General features: G+C 30.5%; 1 protein-coding gene across 2 annotated transcripts; it reads left to right on the top strand.

The window, feature by feature from the left end:
- The first annotated feature begins 1,354 nt into the window (after positions 1-1,354).
- LOC107457228 (venom protease) lies at positions 1,355-23,570 on the top strand. Of its 2 annotated transcripts, XM_016075336.5 has the most exons (8): positions 1,355-1,538; positions 8,527-8,790; positions 12,420-12,731; positions 13,789-13,865; positions 15,798-15,904; positions 18,280-18,524; positions 20,322-20,503; positions 23,209-23,570. In XM_016075336.5, the coding sequence occupies exons 1-8, from the start codon at positions 1,466-1,468 to the stop codon at positions 23,362-23,364; spliced, it is 1,416 nt and encodes a 471-aa protein (XP_015930822.3). In that variant the 5' UTR covers positions 1,355-1,465; the 3' UTR covers positions 23,365-23,570. The 2 variants fall into 2 exon arrangements, with proteins under 2 accessions (XP_015930822.3, XP_015930823.3); XM_016075337.4 differs by lacking the exon at positions 8,527-8,790 and having other exon boundaries at positions 1,357-1,538.
- The last annotated feature ends 400 nt before the right edge of the window (positions 23,571-23,970 follow it).

Raw genomic sequence — 23,970 nt, 5'->3', positions numbered from 1 at the left:
AGAAAATAAAATATTTTTGTTGCCACAAATTTTTTTTGTATTTTTCATGCTATGTCATTCATTTAATGGAATAGGCAAGAATATGGACAAGAACATAAAATAAGAATATAAGACATTTTTGTAGTCACACAAAATTTTTTTATTTTTCATGCATTATAGTAATTCAATATATGGTTAAATATTATATAAATGATATATGTTATATATTTTTAATGTAATATATTTTTTAAAGTGTATAAAACCTAATTTTTTTTATATATTTTTTATGTTACTAGTGGGCTGCGCCCCCTGCTCGCTAAAGCTCGCCAACCCCCGAAAATTGCTACGCAATCTTATATGGTTTGCTTCGCAAACTAAGCTCACTTCGCTCGCTACTAACTTAGGTAGATTGCAAATGCACAAAATTCTAAGATTTCAAAACAATCATTCAAATCCATATAAAAACTTTTTTTTTAGAAAAAAATTACATCTTTTTAGCAAATACTAAGTCATTAATGAATTCAAATAAATGACATGTAATTCGTTAAACCTATTAGAAATGTGCTATAGTATAATTCGTGATATAAATCAAATATCGTCAAATAAATTCGTAATATATAAATTCGTGAAAAAAAGCGCTTTCCACAAAATACTAAAATAGAGATCTATCGACGAAGATTACTCACTTATTCTGGGTTAAAATTTTGATTAGCCTGAATGCTTAAATTTCACCTGAAATGAAAATTTGCGTTAAAATTGTAATTAAACGTAAAATTAATGTAATTAAACGTAAAAATTAATGTAATTGTAAATAAACGTAAAATTAATGCTGCAGGAAAATTTATTTTATATTAATGTAAATATATTTCCATAATCTGTCATCTTCCTTTCTAGTAACTATAAGATATTTTTTATAATTAAAAAATAGTGAAATATATTTTTGCTTTTCATTAGAGGGTCAGAAAGAATTAATTAAAAAGTAGACACTGGTTAACCATATGAGTCAAAGGGTTAAATTAAGTTATACTATAAGGGAATATTATTACTTCCTTTATAATATTCTATCACCACTAAAAATTTCCTACTCCCTTCGATCGCAATGAGTACTACGTTTTTCATATTGAATATGACAAAAACAAAGCTATTTTTTCTTCCTTAACCCGACTGAAAAACTCAGTTTCATGAACTTTTTGTTTAATATTCAGAAAAAAGCCAGATGTTCCGTTTTGCAAATTTATATGTAATCGCAGAACAATGAAAGAGAAGGAAAATGTTACATAACATATTAGGCATAACAGAGTAAGTTGAAAATTCTTCGGTAAAATGGAGAGAATTCCGTATCAGGAAGAAGGATGCTTAGGCGAAGAGAATTTCGCCAAATTTCCGAAATTATAGGAAATCCTGTGAGTGAAGAGGTTAAAAGTTTCTATTCATAAGGACTTTCTCTTTTCATAACTATATACTACTTAGTGTAAAAAGAATAAAGATGCTATCTATTTCATTGAAACTATTTGCCTGTCAAATATTTTTATTACTCGTAGTTGAAACACTTTCTCAAAGTAAGTAGCTATGATTTGCCTAGAATAATAAAATATTCTGCAGTCGTAACTTAGATTTAAGTAAAATTTCATTTGTCCTATTTCATTTATATGTAGTATCAGTATTTTGTGAAAGAAGAAGTTTAAGGTCACCTAGCAAGTTTTACGCAACTTAAGCTCAACTTTTTTTTCTTTAAGGTCTAAATATGACAAATGTAAAGATTTTTGCATACATCTTTAGCTTAATGCTTAGAAATAAATTTTTGAAACGTTTTGCATATAATATTCTACGTTAAATTAACGGAAGGTTACACTAAAGTTACTTAATGTTGTAAAAAACGGCAAAAAATGCAATTTTACTCAAGAAAAAGAAACAGGTTGCACCGAAGCTACACAAAACTTGCAAGGTGATACCTGAAAGGTCTAAATAGGATTAATGTAAATGTTTTAGCAATATTTTTTAGCTTAATTTATTAGGAATAAATAGTTGAAACAACGTTTTCCATACACTTTTTCGTGTTAAACTTAATAAAAGGTTGCACTAAAGTTACTAATATTGTTTTAAAAAAAATTCTCAAATTTATTCAAGAAAAAAAGTAGCACCGAAGTTACGCAAAACTTGCAATTCAATACCAGAAATGTCTAAATCGGATAAATGTGAATGTTTTTGCATAATTTTTAAGTTCAGATTTTAAGATTAAATATCTGAAACGACGTTTTGCATACAATTTTCTTTGTTTAATTTAAAGGAAGGTTGTACTAAAATTACTATGTATATCAAAAAAAAAGTTTGGTATTTTAATATCTTATAAATATATATTTATAATTATTTTTACCTTTTGTTCATAGCTGGTTTAAAATTTAGAAAAAAATTCTACAAGAGTTTCGTTTAAAAATTCACGAAATATATCCCAGAAATTCTGTGTATGATAAAGGTATAAAGTGATTGCATTATTTTGTAGTTTAATCCTTTGACCCAGAATTTTTATTTAACATATTTTTCCTTATTTTGTAATGATTTAGGTCAAAGTAAGTGAAAAATATAATATTTACTATTTTAATAATTTATTGTCATGAAATACAGCATGAGACACAGGTGTCTCATGCTGTGTTAAAGACAAACTCTTCCAAACACGACTCACTTTTAAACAATAATTTTTCCAATTTGTAATTATTCCAAATTGTAATTATTCCAATGTGTAAATACAAATTTCCAATTTGTATTTGTAATCTATACTTGCAATTATTTAGATCTAAGAGAAACAGTTATTCATCCTTAAAATTTCGTTAATTTACAAAATGAGTTACTGATAAAAGTTTTGAATAAGAATTAAAATTATTTTTTCGGTTTGCTTTTTTTGGATTTTATATTTTAGAATAAATATAATTCCGATAAACTATCAGATTTTTTCAGTGGCTATTAAACTATTTTTTATAATTAAAATGTACTAAATATATTTTTGCTTGTAATTAGAGCGTCAGAAAAAAAATCTATACCAATTTATAAAAAATTTATAAATACATAATTAATATTCATATTGATATTTATATATAAATTATTTAAAAAAATTGAAATTATTAATATTATAATAAATGATAAAAATTTATAATTTATTTATATTTTATAATTTATTATTAAAAATTATTTATTATTAATTAAGAATACCGGTGTCCCATCTACGTCAAAGGAGTAATGTGTTAGATAATACTCGAAACTATGTTTTACTTAAAATTTCCTGTGTTCAAAAATAATTTTTTTTTTTAATTATTTGTTAAAAATTCATAAAAGCATGGTCTTAAATAATGGAATATGATGAAAGAAATTAAATGTTTTCATAATTTTGTAGCCTTATATTTTGGAAAAAAATATTTCAAGGAATAGTTTTCCTTTTTAGTAAAAAATTATATACATTTAAGCATAAGTTTGCGTTATCGGTGCATTAAAATTTGCAACATGGTCCTTTAAATTACTATGTATGATAAAATTATAAAGCGTTTGTGTTATTTTGTAACTTAATACTTTGCACTGAGAAAAAAGTATGGTGAAAACTACAAAAATATGGTAAAATTTACTGTGTTTAGGGTTCTCAAGAAAACCAAAGCTAGTATTAAAGAATAACTGATTCTAAGGGAACATCAAAAAGCTCGGTAATTTTTACCGAATCTCGTTGGTAATGAGTTTGTTAAAATTAATGATAAAATAAGGTTTAATAATATAGGATAAAAATTTGGTAAGCATGGTACAACTTGGTAAATTCATCATACCTTAGAGCATGGCATAAAAAATATATTATTACGTACAATTCTGTTCTATATATTTGTTTTTATTTTTTATGAAATAAATTTTGTAGAAAACATAATTTATAGTTACACTTTAATAATCATGTTTAATAATAAATATTGGAGAGAGATGCATTGTATCAACTAAGATCTCTAAAAAGTACGTTTCTTTTACTAATTTAACCTAATTTTTTCCTACACTCTAGTATGTTTCCTCCACTTTTATCTGATCGATTGCTATGCTTTCCCCCCACTTACTTACCCCTTTTTTCAGTTTTCTTCTTTACCGACGAGTTTATCTTAGAATAAAAAACTTAGAGTAGTTATGCCTCTATATACTTAACTTAGTAACTGAGTATACGGGGAGAAATTCTACGAATTATTTCTTCCACATATAATTTACAAGTAGCGAAGAGATGAATGAGAATCAAAGCGTCATGCAGATAAATTGAATGAAATATTTAGAAATCAAATCTTGCATAGATTGTACATGCACTATATTTTTGAAGTAAAGAGATTTAAAGAGTATAAGAGTACACACGAAGCTAAATTAAAATACAGAAGCATCCATTGAACGAATGGAGTTAGCTCGATTTGCGAAACACCTGAAAAGAAATGTGAAAGCTGTTCGGACGTTTGGCGTGTGCAGAAAGTAGAGCCAAAAGTATCAAGATATTTTGCCAAAAACGTATCAATAGTTTAGTCTATGTCGTTTTTTTTCCCTTTCAGAATAAGCTAATTTAGTGACTGATTTTTAATAAACTTCCCTCCTTTCGGTTTGATTTCGAGGAAGACGGTTGCTACACATCAAGTAAAAAAGGATCGTTATTTTAGATGCAGATTTCTTTTTCAAATTAGAAAGACTTTAAAGAAAAAGTATAGACCATTTTGAAGTATTTTTTCCTGTAAAAAGTTTTGGATCAAATTACGGTATGGAGTACCGGCACTGTGGATGTAATCATCCACAAAGTCCATCTTACCGTAAAATCCATTTTTACTGCGAAAGTGATACAGAGATTTTACGGTAATCATTACTGTAAAAAGTTCCGGCCCCCTGAGTGCCAGTACTTTTTACAGTAAATTTGAACCTGAATTTTTACAGTGTAGAAGAGTAAAAGACTTAAACAAAAATTTCAGTCAATAGAATCGGTAGTTTCTCAGAAAGAATATATATAAATTAGCTATCCAATATGGGCCTGGATAAAACACTGCTCTACTCCTTTTATACAACGTAGTTTATTAAACAGCTCGTTTTTTAAACCTTTTAAACAAATTTAATAATTGCAAGAATTACATTTCTCCTTCCCTGAAATTGTTTTTTTTAAACCGTGGCTCAGAGTTCAGGGAAGCAAATAAATACAAAATAGATTCTACAGGCTAGGATTAAATAAGACACAGAGCAAATAGCATTTTAGAAAATTTTTCAAAAAGCATCTCAAAATAAATATAAAGAAGAACAAAATAACAAAAATTTAAAATTCGATTCATTACAAAATGAAGGAAATTGTGATCACCGCAAGGTGATCACAGGTTACGCGTTGGCAAAATGGCTGATGTCTAACTTTTTTTTGGAAAATAAACTTTATTGTGTTTTCATCTTGGACATCTTTAACTATTAATCCTGAACTGCTCGGTACACAATTTCGCAGACATATTTAAAAGCAGTTCAGACACATTCTGTGTAAATTCTTTCGATGACTGAATAGACATTGAACATCCAATCGAGATCAATCTTAACATTTTCGGATTGGTACAATGGTGTTTGATGGAGCTGCATCATACACCCGTTTCGGATTCACAAATTTGAAAGCTAGGCTTTTGTTTCAATTTTACATGAATAGTGAATGAATCATTTATATTGAGTGAAAGACAGTCTACGGTCTTGTGCAAATTATTGGGTACGTTGACAATGGATCCTTTTATCCCTAACTCGTGATCAATACAAAGTTCTCGTATTTGCGTGAAAGGGGTTCGAAGAGTCACCATTCGCTTTTCGGTAGGGTTCAATTCTCTCAACCACTTTGGTACTTTTGTGAGGGACAGGATTCATGTTTGCGTTTGAGAACAGAATCCTTTCGTTTTTCCTTTTGTGTGAAACGCTTAAGGTATTCCCGCCTACGTTCTTTGACTTTGACTTTTTTAGCTTCGGTAAGTTTAGGCCTTGGTATCGTTTTTTTCTAGCTTCAACTCCAACTTTTGGGACCGTGCCAATCAGTTTGGACCCTCTTTATTTGTGATATTCACCTGAATTAGTATTGAAAACGTTCCAGTTTGAACTCTAGGTTAGAATTTCTGATTCTTAATTAAAACACTAAAAACAAAAATATCGTTCAAATGATGAAATTCTCTTTTATTCACAACTCAAGAAGTATTTATGGGGTCTCTCTGTTCCCATATCTCAAAAATAAATTCACCAACTTAATGCATAGCAAAATTACAAGTGAAAAAAAGAATTCTAAAAAAATTATCAAGCAGCAGCGGTTGCCATAGCAACGCACGCGCGCTGTTTTCTATTACTCTTGATTATTGTAGTTCAAAAGTGCGGAAGCCATGAAATTCAAACCAAGACCCATCTTGCCAATGGGTAATAAACGGTCTTTCACAAGAATTGGCAATTTTTAATACATAGCACAGGAATCTGAACTATTTTTTTTTTTTTACATTTTCTTTTTAATCTTTTGAACAAACTTCCACCTTAAAAATAATATACAGTTGAACCTGCTTTGATTCGACCTTTCTGTGAGATTTCGTTATGCGATATACGAAGATTGCAATCGAATTGCAACAGAATTGACGAAATTATAAGCAATGAGCGAAATTATGACGAAAAAAAAAAAAAAAAAAGAAAGAAAGAAAAAGAAATGAAAAATAGCAGGTATTATAGGCCTTTTAGTTCTTTCGTTTTCTGTATTACATCACTTAACATAAGTATTGGGTCACTCAATTACATTACACATGTAATGAATTCTATGATCGCATAATTCAAGCGATTTTATTTTTTTTATTTTTTATAACCGTCATTGAACAGCCGACCCAATTTCATGGGTTTACGACTACTTACGTTCAACTCCGTAGCCTTGTAATTTTGAACCAATCCAGAAGACAAGGAAACTCCTGGATCAGTACCCCCAGAGGTATTGATTTGTTGTGGGAACATGGAGGACTTTGAGACTCGACAGATTTAACGTGCATCAGTCACCATTTACTACACGGGGAGTCTTCTGCCGGCGAGGATCGAACCCACGACCTCTTGGATATGGGCCCAGTGCCCTACCGACCAGGCTATCCCGGCCCTAATTCAAGCGATTGAACGCACGAGAATTATCATGTAAATAAATAAGATGTGCAATTAGCATATTGCGATGGAATTCTTGAGTACCAAAGGAAAAATTCGCAAATATAAATTGAAGGACATTTGCATCGTGCTAGTTCGGGTTTCCTGGAACGGATTGCGTGTCTCATTAGGTCGCTGAGTAGGGTTTTTGTTAATGAGATAGTTGGAGACTAGTCTCATGCTTTGTTTTGTTCGTTTTAACAAGTAGCAAAAAAAGTTTAATTTTTTTTTATTCGTCTCTGACCTGCGCAAGTGACAAGTCCGCTAAATAAAGTGATTTAAAAGAAAAATAATGTATGCGCGTGCTTTAATTCTTAAATCTAATGTAAATTGACATTCTTCAAAGTGTTACTCACACTCCTGGAATATTAAAATAAGATTCATTTCGAAGCGTCAATTGAATTTAAATTTAATATTTTTTTCTATTGAGACATAAATTTGTAGGATTTTGATTTCATTTTAAGACAAAATCCCTGAAAATGAGTAAGAGCAGAAACGAAAAAAGAGGAAAATAATTTCCTTAGAAATGAAGACTACGATTTTAAAACGAATAACAGAAGGTGAATGATCCACAGCTCTTGGTTATTCTACGCGATATTTTTTTTATGCGGTCCATTATCTATCGAATTAAAAAAAAGATTTTTTGATTGTGTTGCGAAAACTATTTTTTATAGCTACTCATGAAATATGGGAATTTTTTTAGTCGTTTTTTTATGTGGTCTCTGCCCACCGCACAAAAAAGTTTGAGTTTATTTGAAGAGTTAGTGTGGATGAAGGTTCTAAGTGATAGTTTAGTAAGGTTGAAAAAATTAGCTCCTTAACAAGTTTGAGGAAGTAGAGAGTTTGTTTTGACTTTATTTTTTGTGTGTTAGTTAAAAATTTGTGAAACCTATAAATTTCAAAAGCACGCACACCTGGCTTTCTAAAATTCTAGCAAAAATGGGCTTTCGAAGCCTGTCACCTCTTGTTTGTAGCCAAGGCTATTTGAAACCTTCTACCACTCCAGAAATAATCAAACTGCCTATCAAATTATTACCTATGATCATTTCAAAATTTAATGCGCCTCGTAAAATAAATTAATTATTAAAGGAACTACCTGAAGGAAGAGTTATCTCCAGAAGACGTCTTTTCATATTCGATATTGTTATTTACCTTTAAAAAATAGAAAGAATTCCTTTTCCTTATTATGATAACATTATGGGTTTAACTAGAGTAGTGATTCAGGCCCATGGACGAGTCGAATTCAAAGATGCGCATTATGCCAAGCAAGTAGATAAATACTTAACAACTCAATAAGACAAAAATAAGATTTCTCTTAGATAAATTAAATTTTTTCTTCTTCAGAAATGTCACTTAGACCCTTCTTCCACTAAGCTCTTCATTTATTTTATTCAGGAATTCGTTTTGCGGATCGTGGGCCGCAATATGGACAAAGGTATCAGTGTCAGTCAGATTCTACATGCATGCCTATAAGCAGATGTCCGCCCGCAAGAAGAGTACGAAATTCACCGCAATGTTCATACAATGCAGGGTATTACAGGTGGGCTTCTGGTGCATGTTGTAGCAATACAGCATTTCCACCTCCTCCTCCTCCTCGCCCTGGACCTCCCCTAGTGATGGATACAGCGGCATCGGATGTCAGTTTCATTGATCAAGGAGGTAAATGTCATGGTAAAATTTCATTGTTCAACGTAAGAGGTGATTTATTTAACGATAAATGGTCCATTTAACAACAGTGCTTCACGTATAATTACTTTGCTGGATAGTTTGCACTTAATATAAGTGATAAGCACTTAACTTAAAATTAAATATTTAATTGCATATAAAATTTATAAAATGCCATTAAGAGTATGAAAGAGGTCAAATATCTCCAGAAAAACACTTTGGATCAAAGGTCTAAACGTACAGATGTGAAATATTTTCAAAAGACACCTCAGCAAACTTTACCCAACCTGAATCCTCTTTCTCCCCGTGACTGAAGAAGCCAACGGAAACCGCAAATTCTTTAGCAATAACCTATTTTTGTAGATTTAGATATTCTAGAAAAAGTACCCTGTGGGGAATTATGAATCGACTATGTCTACCTTCATCTATCAAAAGGTACCTCAAGATGGATTCAAGTCCAGTCCAGTCCTGTCGGTTGGTCGGGGTGCCTGAGGCCGGAACGGCCCTTTATCCCTTCATCATGAGATGCGGATCCTTGAGGTGTTTTCTTGAGGTCCTTGTTATCTATTGAAAGTAAAGAATTAGTAATGAGTATATTGCTCGAGTAAAATCATATAAGATGATACAGGTTTGCATTACAGTAGATTCAAGTTAACATGTCTTATATACTAGTGAATTGGTCTTTCATGTTTATAGTGGTAGTTACTTCACATTACTCCCCTTCCAGAACTTTTGCCTGTGACAGAATTCGATGAACGATTACCACTAATTGATTCATGCTGTTTATTTATTTATATCATTCTTGATAATAAAATTTTTTCATGAGGGGAATTATAAATCGACTATGTCAACCTTTATCTATCAAAAGGTACTTCAAGATAGATTCAAGTTAACATGTCTTATATACTAGTGATTTGGTATTTAATATTTATAGTGGTAGTTACGCCACAACCCATTTTCGAATTACAAAATTTCACATTCTGGTTCATAGATAGTGATGACCGTAAAAGGAAAATGTCATACAATTGTTTAACCCGTTCAAGCCTGATTTCTAATTTTTTTTTATTAAGTTTTTCTGTTTAGCAAATAGGTTTTGGTTTGGAATCTGTTTAACTCAACATTTTCCTCGGAAAATCTAATGGAACAACATATATGTCCCCTAATTCTCGAAAGAGTTAAAATAGGGATCAGATGGGATACCATATTTATGGGAAAATTACAAACCAGATGGGAAAAAATAGGCATGTTTAATATTATGAAAAAACCTCAAAATGTTAACCAAATTCTACTTTACATGCTCTACGTTGGCCCAGAAGGCGGGAAGGGGTCGAGTTTTAGATCATAGAATGCACCCTTTAAAACGAGTTCATACGTGTATTTTTAGATATTAATAACCAATGGATATTTTTCGAGAAATTTGGTTATTTCCAATTTTTTTGGTAGATAATAAAAGTTCAAATTTTGTTTTAATAGCTTTAAATTGTTTTCCATTTTGCAGTTTTAATACAATAAAAGCTAGAACGCAAATAACGCTTATGAATTTCGATCTCTAATAATAAATTCAGCTCGAAACTAACATTAAAGCTAATATCCGATTAATTTATACAATGCTGATATATCCGAAGTTTTATTTACTAGTTGAAACAGCCTTATCTGTCGAACACAGTCAAACCGAGTAAGTAAACGAATCATAAGTTGGCAATTAAAACGCTGTTGATATTAAACTTTAGAAGCAAAGCATTAACCTACTCTATTTATAGACAAAGTATAAGGTATGTGATAATGCATAACATATTTTCTAACTTTTAAAGTTTCTTCTTTTCATAAATTTAATCATTCCTAATCCCTTTTTTAACAAATAAGTGAGTTAATTTATTTTAATTCTATCTTGTAAAGAGCGTATGCAAATATTTCTATTCTCTATAACTGAAACGGTTAATTTATTTTCAGTGTACAAGTATAAATAGTTATAATTCAATGTTATGACAACCAAGCGTAAAAATCTATTTTTAATCTTTTTTTTTTCCAACCATATTAAACATTAGCATATACGTTATTAGATTTACTTTAATTTCCAATGAACTTTGAGGCATTAAATCTAGAGCCAAATTATATAAATTTTGAATATGAAATATCGCGAGGTTGAATTGGTTTTTCTTCTGGCAGTGTTTTGGTATTGTCGTATTTAGTGGATCTCGATCTCCCCTGTACTCCAAAAAACGTTTAATAAATATATCGCTTAGGCAGGTCGTGGAGAATTTATCTCCAATGGTCTGTTCTTATTCATAATATGACGTAACTAGAAATTCCACTTGGATAACAATATTAGTTTTTTTTTTCACCTCCATGCCTGCAACAGGATAAAAATTTTATTATCATTATGATCTTGTTTTCCCCATTTACTTCATTCTACACCAAATGCCCAACATTTTCTATTACGAGCAGTGCCGTAGTTTTGGGAGAGGGTTAGAGGGACAAAAATCCTCCGAAATAATACATTACAAGATAGATTAATGAGCTATTGTACTGTAAGAAGGATCTAGATATAAAAAGTTTATCATTATTCACTTTTGGTATTTTAAACAGTTAGAAATCAGAAAATGTGAAGATGTGTCTTTAGTAGCTTGGGAAATCGATCAGTCCCACGTTACTAAGACCTATTAATATTTAAATATATTGTCTAGAACGATATAAAAACCCTCTTTCCAAGGTCAATTGACTCTTCTCTATATATCCACCAGCATGTAATGTTCTCATTTGTGGGCCTCCGGCCCTAACTTTAATAAAATTATATGATTCCTGCATTTTCCTGTATCTTTTTCAAGAAGCACTGGCCACCACACTACGAACTTACAATGTGAATTAAAAATGTGAGTTAAAATGTGAAATCTGTTATTTCATAGAATAACGATCATTAAATTATGAAATAAGGCACTCGAAAGTTCTTTGAACCGCTAAATAGCTGTGCTTTGCAATGTCTGTACGCTTCATTCCGTTGCCTTTAGAGGTAGTTATTAATATGATAAATAATAAATTATATCATCCACTTTTCCCCATTATTAAACAATTGGTTATCCACAATAGAGATAAAATGCATTTCTTGGCGAGTGTTTATGATCAATTAATTGTTTATTTCTAACTTTAATGGTCTATCATCAGTTATTTTATAGAATAACTAGGTGAAGTATGAAATGTTTCATCTGTTATACACTTTAACTGACTTGTCTAGTTATTTCATCGAGTATTTAGTTATTCAATGAAATATAACTGAATTATGCACTTTAACGGCAACATATAAATCGAAAGGAGATAACCCCCCTTCGAACATGCATTAAAACTACCCCACTGATTTGAGGTATTTTCTTTTTAATTTAATTTCATGATAAATCTAATTCGACTATGTATCGCGCGTCGACGTCTTAGCCTGTCGCGTTTTCTGCGCATGTGCCTGACGCTAATTTAGTTAATGAAGAATTGAATTTGTTTTATACTGGGAAAAAATTCGTTGAGATGATGACGTCGGCGCGTACTTTGAACCATTCTATAATTAAAACGAATCATTTCAATGTATTTGGTATGTCATGTCTTTTCTAATAGCAAATAAAAAATGACTTTTTCCGCAGGAGTTCGCTTTCCAGGGCGTGACCCGAGAACTAGATCCTATCCTCCCTATTTCGAAAATAATCAAGAGCAGTGTCCAAGAAGATCCAGATGCATAGCCTGGAGTAGATGTCCACCATCAAGACGGTCCAGAGTCCCAAATGACTGCTATTACGAAGGCTATTCCAGAAGGAATCCTGGAGTGTGCTGTGTCGAAGAAAGAAGAAGAACTCTAAGCGGCGAAATTCCAAATGAAATACCACGTTTTCCCGTTTCCACAACTACGTCAACTACTACAACAATGGCAGCTCCAATGAATTCACCAAATGGCCCTGGTACGTAATAAAAGTGCATATAAAACTAGATTATGAATCAATTATTAATGTCATGATGCAATATGGAGCAGTTTGAAATACTTTTATTCAGTACTTTTAACCTCCTTTTCCCCATTGTTGCAAAGTGTAACATTTCGCCTTGCTGCATGTCATGCTTTTTTATGCTTATAAACCATATGCTAATAGTTCAGAAAAAAATACATGTAGATCATTTTTAAATTGTATTTTCAAACTTTTACTACATTTCTTACGTTTGTTAGTTTAATAATAATAATGACTGTATGAGTACTTTTTTTTGAATATTTTTATTTTAACAAATATCTCAGATGTCACGCTTCTAAGTTACCCTTTCCTACTCCCGTGTCACAAAATGCCACAGGCTTGTTAAGGCCTTAAAATATCCTTTTCAAGACGTAAATCATTTCAAAAAATTCAATAATTTTATAAAATTTTATATTGGTTTTTAAAAGAAATAGACCACAAGATTTAACAAATGAATTTTAATGATAGAGTGTGGGTAAAACATGTGCCATTAGCAATGGAGAAGCATCCATTATTTAGTTGTGGAAGCATCCATTATTTAGCAGTCGAAGCATCCATTATTTGCATGGAATTACCTTTGGATAATCAACTTTCATAAATGTTTCCAAAAATGTTTCAATTTGCTCAAAAAGTTCTCGAGATATAGCGAAATACGAAGAAAGTAAAATTTACATTAAAGGGCCCAAACTTTGGACCGCTCTCCTGACCTTACTATGAGGCCCCTATTTCCCAAATTGCGGCTACCCTCTACATTTGGGGGGTCGGAAATCCAAATATCAGTAAAAAAAAAGTATGTTTATTCAGAGAAAGAACGTGTTTATTTCTGATTTTGTAGCTTAAAATATCGTCTGCACTAACTAATTAGCCTATTCGAAGTCACCCTCTCGGAGCATTAAGATTGAGTCCTAGAACGTGATGATTCGATTATTAGATTAAAGTTATTCAGGGTGGTTGATTTTTTTTGGCGCACTGTACATTCACGTACTTTACCAAATTCTTTCTTCAATTTTTTCAGATTGTGGGAGATCTCTTGCGATAGCAGGTATGATGATTGGTGGGTCACCTGCAGGGCAAAATGTTTATCCCTGGATGGTAAGATCATTATAAATAAGTTACTAAAAATTTTGGAGGATAAACTATAGAGTACGAATGATGAAAAGATAACTTGACCTCTGGCAAGTGCAGTTATCATTGTTTTAAAAAGCTAATTATGTGACAAATATTCCAGAAATGCTATATAACTATATAAAATAAAAAGAAATGTGATATGTTTTTATTTTATTTTATAACCGTCGTTGTTATATAGGTAAATAGGTAAGTAATATAGGTAAAGAGTAAAAAGTAATATAGGTTAAGAGTAAAAAGTAACATAGGTAAACACATGTTTAAATGCTTTTTTTTTCTCTAAGAAATCGTCTTTAGTTGCTTTCTTCTACTTTTAAAGTTGATTTTTTTATATGTTTACTTTTCTATATTAATCGAAAAAAAATTATGGAATAATGCTGTTGATCCATCGTCAGCACTGAGAAATTTTATGGTTTTACTCTCCACGTGGCACATCTGGGTTATTTTCACTAAAAAAGTCTCGCATTAAAATTTTTCTTAAATTTTATTTAATAAGCGTCCCTGCACCAGCTGATTGAATTTTGAGCTTGCAACTACCAATGATCACCTCCATAGCCTTGTAATTTTGAACCGAATCCAGAAGACAAGGTAGCTTCTGGATCAAATATTGGTAGAAATTTCCCTTCGTTGAGGACTTTTTTGATAAAATTAACTCACATTTGAGTTACACGGAGAGGAATACCTCGAAGCCTCCCTGATTAACACGATTACAAGAGACCAATGACCAACGAACCGTCTAACACTGAATATATTTTACATCAATACTGTGGTTGGTGCGAGTTGGGAGCAAAGTTTGTATCAACTAGCCACTGCTGGGTTTCGAACCTGGTTCACCTCATTGGAGGATGACCGCTATAACACCTAAACATCATTCATAACCCCCAAACCAAACCTAAGGCATCATTTGTGTCAATAAGTATATGGCGACTTTCTACTGTTCTTCAAAACAAATAAGTGCATTTTCTTCATTAGTTTTGAATTTTAATACTCAACTTAATTTTTTTAATTAGTACCTATCAGCAAAATAAATTAAGCATAATTTTCGTCAATTATAGTTTGAAGTTTTTCTACGCGCTCTTAAACGAATTAGTACCATTTCTCCATTAATTTTATCTTTTAATACATACATGTAGTTAGTATAATAGTAACCTTAATAGTAACGATTGCCAAAATTAATTATCATTGGCGTCAATAATAATATTGACGTATTTTAACTTTTATCCTCAACAAATTAGTAATTTCTCAATTAATTTTAGATTTCAACATAAAACTTTTTATCTCAATTTCAATTTTATTTCAATTTTATTTTTATTTATTTCATTTCAATTCAATAATTTCACAATTTCAATTTTATTTTTATTTCAATTACAGTTGATTTTAAAATATCTAGTTTTATAGTAATACGTTTTAAAAATAAACACATGGTTTTAGGTAACCTTAGGAATACTAATTTTGTTACGTAGTCCACCTATCTACAATGATCATGTTGATCATTCAGATAACCTAGTATAACGAAAATAAACACAAAGTATTATGGAAGGCGCAATAAGCAATTTTTGTGATTAGAGCTTTAAGCTAGCAAACATTTGACAAATGTTTCAACCCTAATTCTTTATTTTATTGTATGTACATAGATATATTAAAAAAAAATTTACAATTTTGTTTGGATCATATTTGGTAATTTATGTGCCAAGTATTTTGAAACTTAAATCTTTTTACAAAATTTAAACAGTTTTCTTACCTATTAATAACAACAAGGAGAATACAATATTACTCTCTATTTAAAACATTACTTTCTTCATTATTCATTCTTTATCTTAAACATTATTTATCATTAACCTAAAATTACAGATTTTTAGCTAATTTTATGTGGTTTAATATTTTTATATTTTAGTACAGGTTGCAATTACTACCTTGGATGGAATTCCAACTTGCACAGCTTCTCTCATTGATCGTACGCACGTTCTAACTGCAGCTCATTGTTTCGATACTAACGGACCCATAGAGTAAGTATTGCTCTTGATTGAATGGGCTAAGTTTGTTTTTGCATAAATTAAAAAAAGTAATGTAGGTAAACACACGTTTAAACGTTTTTTAAAACATAGGGTTTAGTTGTTTTCTTATACTTTAAAAGTTTTTTTCTATTTATCGGTTTAATTTACAGCACTCGAAGAAAATTTATGGCATTATGTTGTCGATCTCCTTGGCGTCAGGCTAACACTGAGAAAGTTTATAGGTTTACTCTCCATGTGTCATATCGGGCTTAATTTCACTAAAAAAGACACCCATTAAAATAGTTTTTATTTCATTGAATAACCGCCGTCGAACAGTCAACTCAATTTTGAGTTTGCGACTACCAATGCTCAATTCCGTAGCTTTGTAATTTTGAACCGAATTCAGAAAACAAAGGAAATCCTGTATTATGTATTGGGAGAAATTTGCCTTCATGGAGTACTTTTTTTGAAGGAACTAATCCGCGTTTGCACAAACTGAAGAGGAAAACCACGAAAATCTCCAACGGTTAGCCTGACTGATGGGGGACTCTAACCCATAATCCATCCCCCACCTAGGATATTTTGCGTCACACTATGCTCGGTGTGAGCGGAGTGCATCTGCCATCGCTGGGATTTGAACCTGGTTCACCTCATTGGGTTACGAGAGGCGTAACCCCTGAGCCATTAAGATAGTTTATCGGATACGGGGTGACAAAAAATCTCGAAAGATAGATAAAATTTAGCGGGATCAAAGATGTTAGGTTTCAGGTACACCTTGATCAATATCGGAAATCTAAGAGATCAAGTATCTAAGATATTTAACATCTAAAAGTAAACGTGTGATATAGATCAAAAATATCAATTTAGATCAAATCTAAAGATAAACATAGGAAGTATCTTTAAACGATGCATTCAAAGATACTGAATTCGTACACTAATCTCCCCCACCCCCCGATGGTCCGGAATAAACCCTATTTAATTAATACAGATTTGAATTTTACTTATAAAGCTAATCCCGATACATATACAGACTATTTCACTTGGGTTTATAAGTGACCCTGCAACTGCAAAATGAGATGAGGTATAAATAGATATTTTTTGACACATGCTTGTGAGATCGCGAAAATAAAAAGTCTTGCTTAACCCTTTTTCTGCCGGATTTTTTTTTCGAGTTTCAGACACACACAAAAAGAAAAAAAAACATTTTATGTATTGCTGAAAATTAATATACGTTCTATCCTAAATTCGAAAATGCAAAATATTTTTTTCAGCAAGCAATTCTTTGCTTGACCTACTGATGGTGAAATATGTGATCTCCCGTCCACTTATCTCCAGTTTTACCTGCAATGTACCCAAGTTTTATCGTAAAAAAGACACTGTGATGATAACATATTTATTAACCGTCTTGCTTTTAGGTGTTTAACATAAATATCTGAATAAAATAACAATTAATTTTAATAATTAAATAATAATTATTTTAATTATTAAAATTGTGCATAAAATAATAATTAAAATTAATTATAATATCTAAAATAATAATTATATTAATTATTAAAATTCTGCATAAAATAATAATTAAAATTAATTATAATATCTATAATAATTATTTTAATTATTAAAATTCTGCATAAAATAATAATTAAAATTAGTTATAATATCTAAAATAATAATTATTTTAATTATTAAAATTCTGCATAAAATAATAATTAAAATTAATTATAATATCTAAAATAATAATTATAAATAATAATTAAAATTAAAAATTGGAATTATTCAAAATAAAATTATTTCATGATATAAACAATATCATAAAATAATAATTATAAATAATAATTATAAATAATAATTAAAATTACATAATAACTATTTCGGCATGCAACGATAACACTAGTGAAAGTACAGAATTTGAGAAAATACGGAAAATGCAGAGAAGCGAAAATACAGAAAGTACAAAATGATTATGATTTCAATTCAAGGAGGGAAATCTCATTGAGGAAATTGTGAAGAAAGTGGGACTAGTTGCGCTATCTCTTAGCAATATTCAGAAATACAAAAATAAATGCGGGATTTAAATAGACGTGTAAGTAATGACGAATTCAATTTCAGTGAAGCAATTTTTCTCTTCGTCGACGTCGACCATACAGGTACGTTAACGCGAAGCGTATGAGATGCGACGTCGACAGAGAAAGGATTAATTGATTTTCTTGCTAAATAAGCAGACCAATTTAAATTTGAATTCTGCTAACAAATTTTCATGATGCATGTGAAAGATATCTTTCCAATCCTTAGTAAAATAAAGAACAGAAAGAACTGAAAAATATGAATAATATTTTCCTTTCGTTTTGCTTAGCATCACTGTAAAAAACTGTCTTTAATTTTCTTCACAGCACGAAGATTTATGCTTTACGTATTGGAAATGTTGATCAAAGACTGGGAGACCGTTATACCATAAGCAATTTGGCGATACCAAATACTTACCGAAATGGACGATATTACAGCGACGTTGCAGTAATTACTTTGGACAGGCCAGTCAATTCACCAGACTTCATGCCCATATGCTTACCAGATTCAACTTTCAGGAACTTCACCAACAGAGGTGTAACTCTTGCTGGCTGGGGCTCCACAAGGCATGGTAAACAACTATTGATTGTAATATACAGTCTGTCTATGAAGAGAACTCCCCATCGCCATTCATCAGGTAGAGTGGCGGTAACTATGGTTACGTGGTTTAACTATTTCAAGTAAGGGTGTTAGGTCAATAAAGACAGGTTTTGACTTTAGTCAGAGTGAGAAAGGAAATCAGGGGAAAGATAAGCTCCCCTCTTTGTGAAATGTGCTTGTTGTTTCCATCGTAGCAGACGACCTCATACTAGGGGAGTTCTTTCCATCGACAAACTGTAACTACTGAATCAAAATAAATTCGATGCAATCTTAGAAATGCATTAAAGGGATTCATATTATCGTTGCAGTTGTATCTCTTCTAAACTTTATAAGGTTTATCTTGGAATGGAAACATATTATACATAGTTAAAATGAAGTTCTTTTTTATATAATATGGAGATTTTTCAAACTTACATTAGATCCTGTACGCTTATGTACGTAAGAATTGAAACAACTGCGCATGCTAGTGTTTCTTTTCTTCTTTTTTTTAGATCCTACGTACCTTTACGTTTTGTTGGCCTCGTTTTACAAAGCTACAAGCATGCTGTTCATATCTGTTAAATGACGTTTTATATTTAAACCTACCTTAAAATTTACAACACGGACATGTTACCTGATAGTTGAAGAAGAGCGCCAGTATAAAATTAAGATGGAGGGTTCGTTATTACAAAAATGTTAAAATGAATTGTGTGTTACAACAATTGGTTGATTTCATTAAAAAAGTATATAAATTTTATCAGTTTTAGTTTAAAAGTACGGTTGCATGATTGTAGGTACATAAAAAAATTTCTTTTTTCGTTATTTTAAATTATAGCAAATATTTACTTAGATACTTAGTTACTTAGATACTTAGTTACTTAGATACTTAGATACTTACTTAATATTTAGTTGGAAGAAATTCAACTTCTATAGTATCCACATTCATTGTATGCATTGTATTCACATGCTTGTTCTGATCAGAGTTACTAAGACATTCCTCTACTTTAGCGTTTTTAACTAACGGGATTTTGCGAAATCTCTTTTCTAATTCACCACAACTTAATATTTTTTCATAGAATTGATGCATGCATTTCTATGCACAATGACTTCAAATCCTACATACGGGAGCGTTCGGAATGTAAAGTATGAACGCGCGAAATCTCCCTAATATCCTAAAAATTAACTGTCGTTGTTGTCGTTTGCCGTAAAGGCAGAGGGGGTGTGATTGATCTTGTTTTCTAGTGGCGCCATCTATGGCAAAGAATTTGACTTCTACCACACATATACGTCACAGCCCGTTTTAATCGAGGACCCAATCATAATCTATTCATTCATCCACAGATCGTAATTTTGACCTGAGCCAGAGAACGATTAATCTCCAATTCAGTACCCCCAGAGGTTTTGATTTGTTATAGGAACTTAAAGCACTTTGCGACCCAGACAGATTTAACTAGCATCAGTCTCCATTAAATACACGCTGATTTTTTGCAAGAATAATCGTACTCATGGTGGCACAAACACGAGACCACCGTCCTACTAACCAGGCTATCCCGGCTAGTAAGGTTGTAATAGATTTGATCAATCAATAGTATGATTGTAATAGAGTTTTCATAATTAAACGTTATAATTAGTATATTTAATTAACCGCTTAATAATTAATAATAATAAATTAATTGTGTAATAATTCACGATAATTAATTAATTGTCCTTTAATATAAGCTAACATTTTTAAACTATGTGTGTCTTTTGTATTTTTAATGCTCGCAAATTCTGTGTTTTCTGATGATAGGTGGGCCGACATCAGATATTCTTATGCAGCTAAATGGTGTGTCCGTTGTTTCTACCTATCAGTGTAACTCAATCTTCGGAAGAGGAATATCTGGTTTTAATTCTCAGTTTCCTAGTGGAATTGATACTAGTTTTATTTGTGCGGGCTTCTTAGAAGATGCAAGAGGAAGAGATAGTTGCGGAGTGAGTTTTTTTTCTTCAATAGATATAAATTGTTAAGAGTTCACAATAATTTGTCGAAGCAATATTATAAATTATTATAACAAGTTAAATACGGGAAAAGGCAGAATTGTAATATTCTCCTGTGTAACATTTAATAAATAATGGTAGGAATTGGGGGGGGGGGAGTTTGAAGTTTAGAAGAGTAAAAATTCATAAATGCAATTAAATATTTTAAAAAAAATCTGAGTTAACGATTAAGCTTAGTTAACGTGTTTTAAATTTTTTCTTCTTCTTTTTCTGACATGGTTACCCTGGATGGACCCTGGTCTTCTCCTGAAGTCTCTTCCAGGTGTTTGCATAAAAAATGATAAATTTGATAATTTTCAGCGTTTTTCGTATAGTATAGGATATTTTTACAGTGTCCTCTCTACATTTTCGTCAAGAAACGAAATCCATTAGACTCAAATGAAAAGATATGTATATGTCATAGAACTTTCTATCTTGAATCGAATTTCTTACTTTTCTTATAGTTTTTCATTTTAATTAAACACTCGGGAAAAGAAGTTAAACTCAATTATATGTTTAAAGAGACAATATTTTTATATGCTTAAAGAGAAAATATTTTTATATGCTTAAAGAGACAATTGTATCTTTAAAAAGACACATACTATATGTTAAAAGAGCTTATATTTTCACATGTTTAAAGAGACAGTTATATATTTAAAGAGGCAGTATTTTTATGTTTAAAGAGACAATATTTTTATAAAGGGATTCAAACAGATTATCTTAAAATATTGTTTTTCAAGTATTAATTCTATCAAATGTTATCCACTAGAAAACAGTAACAGTAACTGGTAACAGTTTCGTATTGTACATGAATAACAATTTCTGGTAAAAAAGAAAAACATTATTTTGATTAATAAAACCAAAATATATAGCATTTAAACCATTTATTTGGTAATTTTTCCCTTCGTATGGTAACGGCATACCAAAAACTCATGTTTTCAAAATTTATTTACACCACACAATTTTCTTATTGCCACACATTAAGTGAAAATAATAACATCTGAAATATATTTAACCGAATAAATGTTTTTTTCTGTGCCCCATTCTAAGGTTTCATGATATAGTTACAAAATTTTACTACAATAAACTTAATTTAAACACATAATATAAAACTATATTTTATAGTTTATTTTGCGAAAATCAATACCAAAGCGTTTGGGTCAAAATTATCATGCTTTTTGGTGTTTCCATAGAGCGAGAAAAATTACCATATACCAATTTTACCATATTTTGACCGTAACTTTCCCCCCCTCAACGTTGCCACTTAGTCTTAAGAGGACATTCAAAAACAGTTTCTTTACCGAATTAAACTCATGGTAATTCGTTATTGCTTTAATTAAGTAAAATAATCATTAGGATCGACTTTCAGCTTTATTCAGCAAATAAACTGGAATTGATTATTTTAATTCTATCCTTTATTTGATAATGATTCTTCATATTGCGATATTTTTTCCCCTCAGTTAAAAGAAAAAAACCATTGTCACTAAAGTTTTCATGATTACTATGATTTAGATTTTAAGGATGCTAAAAATACGTATCAAAACCGGTGCTAATGAAACATTTAGTAAATCATTATTATTTTGCGTATCAATCAATAGTCATTTTCGTCTCAGAAATTATATTTTCAAGGTTTTTTATTGTTTAATTCTGAAACTAATGTTTAGATTTTAAGAATACTAAAAATATATATCAATACCAGATTTAATGAAACATCTAGTAAATTATTGATATTTTGCGTATCAATCAATATGAATTTTCGTCTTGGAAATTATATTTTCACGGGTTATTAAAACAATGTTTTTTGTTTAATTATTAAACTAATATTTATATTTTAAGAATGCTTAAAATATGCATCAAGATCATTGCTAATGAAACATCTAGTAAGTCATCGATATTTTGCATATCAATCAACATGCATTTTTGTCGTAGAAATTATATTTTTATGGCTTATAAAAATAATGTTTTTCTGTTTAATTATTAAACTAATGCTTAGATTTTAAGAATGCTAAAAATACGTCTCAAGACGAGCGCTAAGGAAAAATCCAGTAAATCATTGATAATTTTGCTTATCAATCAATATGCATTCGTCTTAGCAATTATATTTTAATGGCGTATTAAAGCAATTTTCTTTTGTTTAGTTATTAAACTAATGTTTAGATTTTAAGAATATACTGAAAATATGTCTCAAGACGAGCGCTAAGGAAAAATCTAGTAAATCATTGATAATTTTGCTTATCAATCAATATGCATTCGTCTTAGCAATTATATTTTAATGGCGTATTAAAGCAATTTTCTTTTGTTTAGTTATTAAACTAATGTTTAGATTTTAAGAATATACTGAAAATATGTCTCAAGACGAGCGCTAAGGAAAAATCTAGTAAATCATTGATAATTTTGCTTATCAATCAATATGCATTTGTCTTAACGATTATATTTTAATAGCGTATTAACGCAATTTTTTTTGTTTAGTTATTAAACTAATGTTTATATTTTAAGAATACTAAAAATACGCATCAAGTTCATTGTTAATGAAACATCTGATAAATCATTGATATTTTGCGCTTCAATCAATGCGCATTTTCGTCTTAGAAATTATATTTGTATGACTTATTAAAATAATAAATGTTTAATTATTAAATTAATGTTTTTTTCTTCTTCAGGGTGATTCTGGCGGACCTATGATGGTTTCTCAAGGCGGCCGGTGGTATCAAATAGGAATATTATCATTTGGTCACATGAGATGCGGTGAACCAGGTTATCCAGCAGTCTACACCCGAGTATCGTCTTCCATGAATTTTATATTAGGAAATTTATGAATATATGTATATTATTTAAATTATTGAAATTAATAAATTTGTTCGAATCTAATGTGCGAATCTAAATGTGCAGTGTAATTACCACTGCAATAATACAATTCCAATTCCCTAGTGTAGGACATGTTAACTAGATTCTATCTTGGGGACCTTCTGAAGGTTGACATTTTCTAGATCCCCACATTGGTGACTTTCTGACGTGATCTGAACACGCCTACCATGACACATATATTTTTGTATATTTTTTTATATATTTAGATATATTTTTTTATATATTATAGACAGATATATTTGTGTATTTTTTTTTGTATATTTAGATATTTTTTCAGACATATTTTTTGAACATTCTAGCAATAAAATCGATTGAACATTTACATTTCTGAGGTTTTATAGTTGTGGCACTTTCCTAGATTTAGTGCACGCTATAAGGTTAATGCTGGGTCGAGTGTTCCGTTTAAGGAAGGAACCAGAAATAAATGAAATCGATGCATCTTTGAAAGGATTTCCGTATTTAGTATATTTCAACCACATGTATAAAATGTTAACTTTATCTTACATGGCAAAAATGCTGTAGAAATAAATAACATATTTACATTAAGGATCTCAAAT

Source organism: Parasteatoda tepidariorum, chromosome 1 (assembly GCF_982258835.1).
Source record: "Parasteatoda tepidariorum strain Cologne lab strain chromosome 1, Ptep-v5.0, whole genome shotgun sequence".
NCBI lineage: Eukaryota > Metazoa > Arthropoda > Arachnida > Araneae > Theridiidae > Parasteatoda > Parasteatoda tepidariorum.
This window is presented reverse-complemented; position numbering and strand designations above follow the sequence as displayed.

Coding starts and splice junctions, on each gene's coding strand:
- LOC107457228 (XM_016075336.5), top strand. CDS start 1,466: ATGCTATCTATTTCATTGAAACTATTTGCCTGTCAAATATTTTTATTA. Junction 12,732..13,788: donor GAATTCACCAAATGGCCCTG/GTACGTAATAAA, acceptor CAATTTTTTCAG/ATTGTGGGAGATCTCTTGCG. Junction 13,866..15,797: donor AAAATGTTTATCCCTGGATG/GTAAGATCATTA, acceptor ATTTTAGTACAG/GTTGCAATTACTACCTTGGA.